Source organism: Dendroctonus ponderosae, unplaced genomic scaffold, assembly GCF_020466585.1.
Source record: "Dendroctonus ponderosae isolate FM_Combo_2020 unplaced genomic scaffold, Dpon_F_20191213v2 Dpon_F_20191213_10, whole genome shotgun sequence".
Lineage (NCBI taxonomy): Eukaryota > Metazoa > Arthropoda > Insecta > Coleoptera > Curculionidae > Dendroctonus > Dendroctonus ponderosae.
The window spans coordinates 1584353-1586828 of NW_026017111.1; the positions used below are offsets into that span (position 1 = coordinate 1584353).

Consider the following 2476-nt stretch of genomic DNA (forward strand, 5'->3'; position numbering starts at 1 on the left):
AAAACACTCTTGTTTCACCCTGTGACTGGAGCACAGGAACGAAAATAATATAATAACAATTACACGCAGTCAGGAAAATAAATTTAAAAAAAGCAATTTAACTTCAAAAACAAAAAACAATTCGCTTCAATAGTTTGTGCTGACTTTGTGCTGTTTCTCACTAAAATCAGTTGATATCAATCGAACTGAGCGTTAAAAATGAGCAAGTTTGAAACTGGCATGAACCACTGAATCACCCAAATTGGAAGGAACTTCGGTTTTTGATGTTGGTTAGCCCCGCTTTGGATTCAAAAAAAGCATCAATACTGTTTTCCATTGTCATTGAGCGCAGTTGCCGGACGTGTTGAAAAAACTGGACACAAGTGAGCAACGCCGCCTGTAAAACCGTTTGACTGGGCATTAGTCGCCTTATTTCGGTGGTTCCCCGAGGGTTATGGACTATATCGTTCGTGGTGTCTGCCCGCTACCCGTCGAAAATTGGTGTGTGGTCGGTTGGTGTTCAGTGGTGAGTCTTTTTATTTACTACTTTTAGCTCTAAGTCACTTCCTAGTTATTGATTAACCGGTTTGTCATTGTTCCTTCTCTCTCTTTCTCTTGTAAGTATCATAGAAAGTGCTGGCGAAACACAACGACAAACACCATCTACTGGCTGACGCGTTGTGGTGTTTCGCTGGCAACACTTCCCATATACACATACACATGTAACATCTCACTTCATCCATGCAGCAGCCAACGTGACAACACCGCTTGGTGTCAAATGCGACAAGTGACATGTGGTTTTTCACCCTCAGGTGGTGCAATGATGTCGAAGCCGCCCACTGGATTCACGCCGATACCGTTTGCGACGGCATCGCTGCCGTCCGGCCAATTTCTACAAACTCCTATTTTCTATTGGCCCTTGTATCCGAGTCCCCCTGTCTCACCAACTGGGTACTACATGGGACCGCCCCCAATCGGACCGTTGGGGCAGCTGCATCAGGCCCAACAACAGCGCCATCCGCTGGTAAGTGTCCGAACTGGGCGCTCGGGGGATTTAAAGGCGACAAACTTCAAGGGGTGATAAGGAGAATCAGGTTGAATTCGCATTAAAACGCCTGAAAATTACCGCAAAAAGCTCGATAGAAAGAGTAATAATAATAAGGGATGATAGAGGACGCCGCGAAGACTACTTAAGGAGATTTTTGTTTTCTTTGCAGACCCCAATCACCCCTTCGACTTTGTCGGACTGCCACTAACCTTAACTAGTCTCTTGGTTTTCATTCGCCACATTTAGAACGACGGGTAAGAATATACAAAGTGTCAAAATTTGACAAACCAGTTTGATGGTTGCCGGCCAACAGTCACACAACTGTCAAATATGACAGCTCAGCGATTCAAAGACTGTCCGAATTTCTGTCACCAAGCGATTATCGTGAACCGAATGCTTGTTCCATTTAGTGTTTTTATCAGAACTTCTTCCAAAATAACAAGTTGGCACACAGCTGAGGGTGGCATTTGCGATTTTTCAGATTCAAGGCGAATGCGTTGGCGTGACAGCGCCTCTGATGGGTCAAAGCATGCCCGCTTTACAGCCTCTCGATGCTATTCTGATCGAAGCGCGTCCTCGCCCGATTAGCTGTTGAAACCTTTCACCAAAATGCAGGTATCTGTCAATTTTCACTTCATTTTTTGGCCAGTTTTTTCACCGCCAACTGTCAGCTGTCACTGACCGTTAGTTGCGTCAAAAAGAAAACAAATTTGCCAAAATTCGCACGTTAATTGTTATTATTATTATTTAACTTCGATTAGTTCAATATACGATTAGGTTTGTATATTTGTTGCTGTTTCTTATGTCTCTCAGATTAAGATTATGTTATTTTGTAGTCAATCTAGGTGATATTTTTCCAAACATTCAAACAACCGTTCGTGTAATGACATGGAGCAATCTAACGAAATGTCAAATATATTCAAAATGGCGACTGGCAGGCAAACTCGGCACTAATCAAACAAATATTGTGCTTTTTCTTTAAAAAATGTCGTAACAATCGCGGTCACACTTGGAGCTTTTTTGCATTCTTACAAAAAAAACTTTCTTCGTTCAAAAAAACGTAGGTATACCACGAACCAACCTTACTTTGCCTGTCAACTGTCAAAACAGTCACTTGATGTGGATTGCCCTGTTGCATGGATTTGTTTTTATGGTTGGACTCGGTAGCAAATATGACAACATGTTTTTGGCACTCACTACTTTATGGTCTCGACATGTTTGTTTTATTTTTTTTAATTTTTCGACGTTTTGTTGCCAAAAATCCGGTCATAACCTCGATGTAGTTGAAGCCAGCTAAGACCCAATTGGCGCCCCGAACTGTTACAACTTGCCGTTAGATTAGGGTTTTTCCATATGAAAAGTAGTCAGCAAAAACGCTCAAAAAAGTGCAATAAATGGCAATATTTCGTATGTTAGTGATATGTCTTTAGTCAGAGCGTGCGCACGGTT

The 2476-nt window shown here is 42.2% G+C and overlaps 1 protein-coding gene across 1 annotated transcript in view; it reads left to right on the top strand.

Moving 5' to 3' along the window:
• LOC109542636 (RNA-binding protein fusilli) overlaps positions 1-1588 on the top strand; it is a gene marked incomplete in the record, with an annotated part of 17553 nt that extends 15965 nt beyond the window's left edge. The window contains 3 exon segments of the mRNA XM_048662281.1: positions 792-1003; positions 1197-1281; positions 1509-1588. Of these exon segments, the coding sequence (XP_048518238.1) occupies positions 792-1003; positions 1197-1235 (251 nt within the window).
• Positions 1589-2476: the final 888 nt, after the last annotated feature.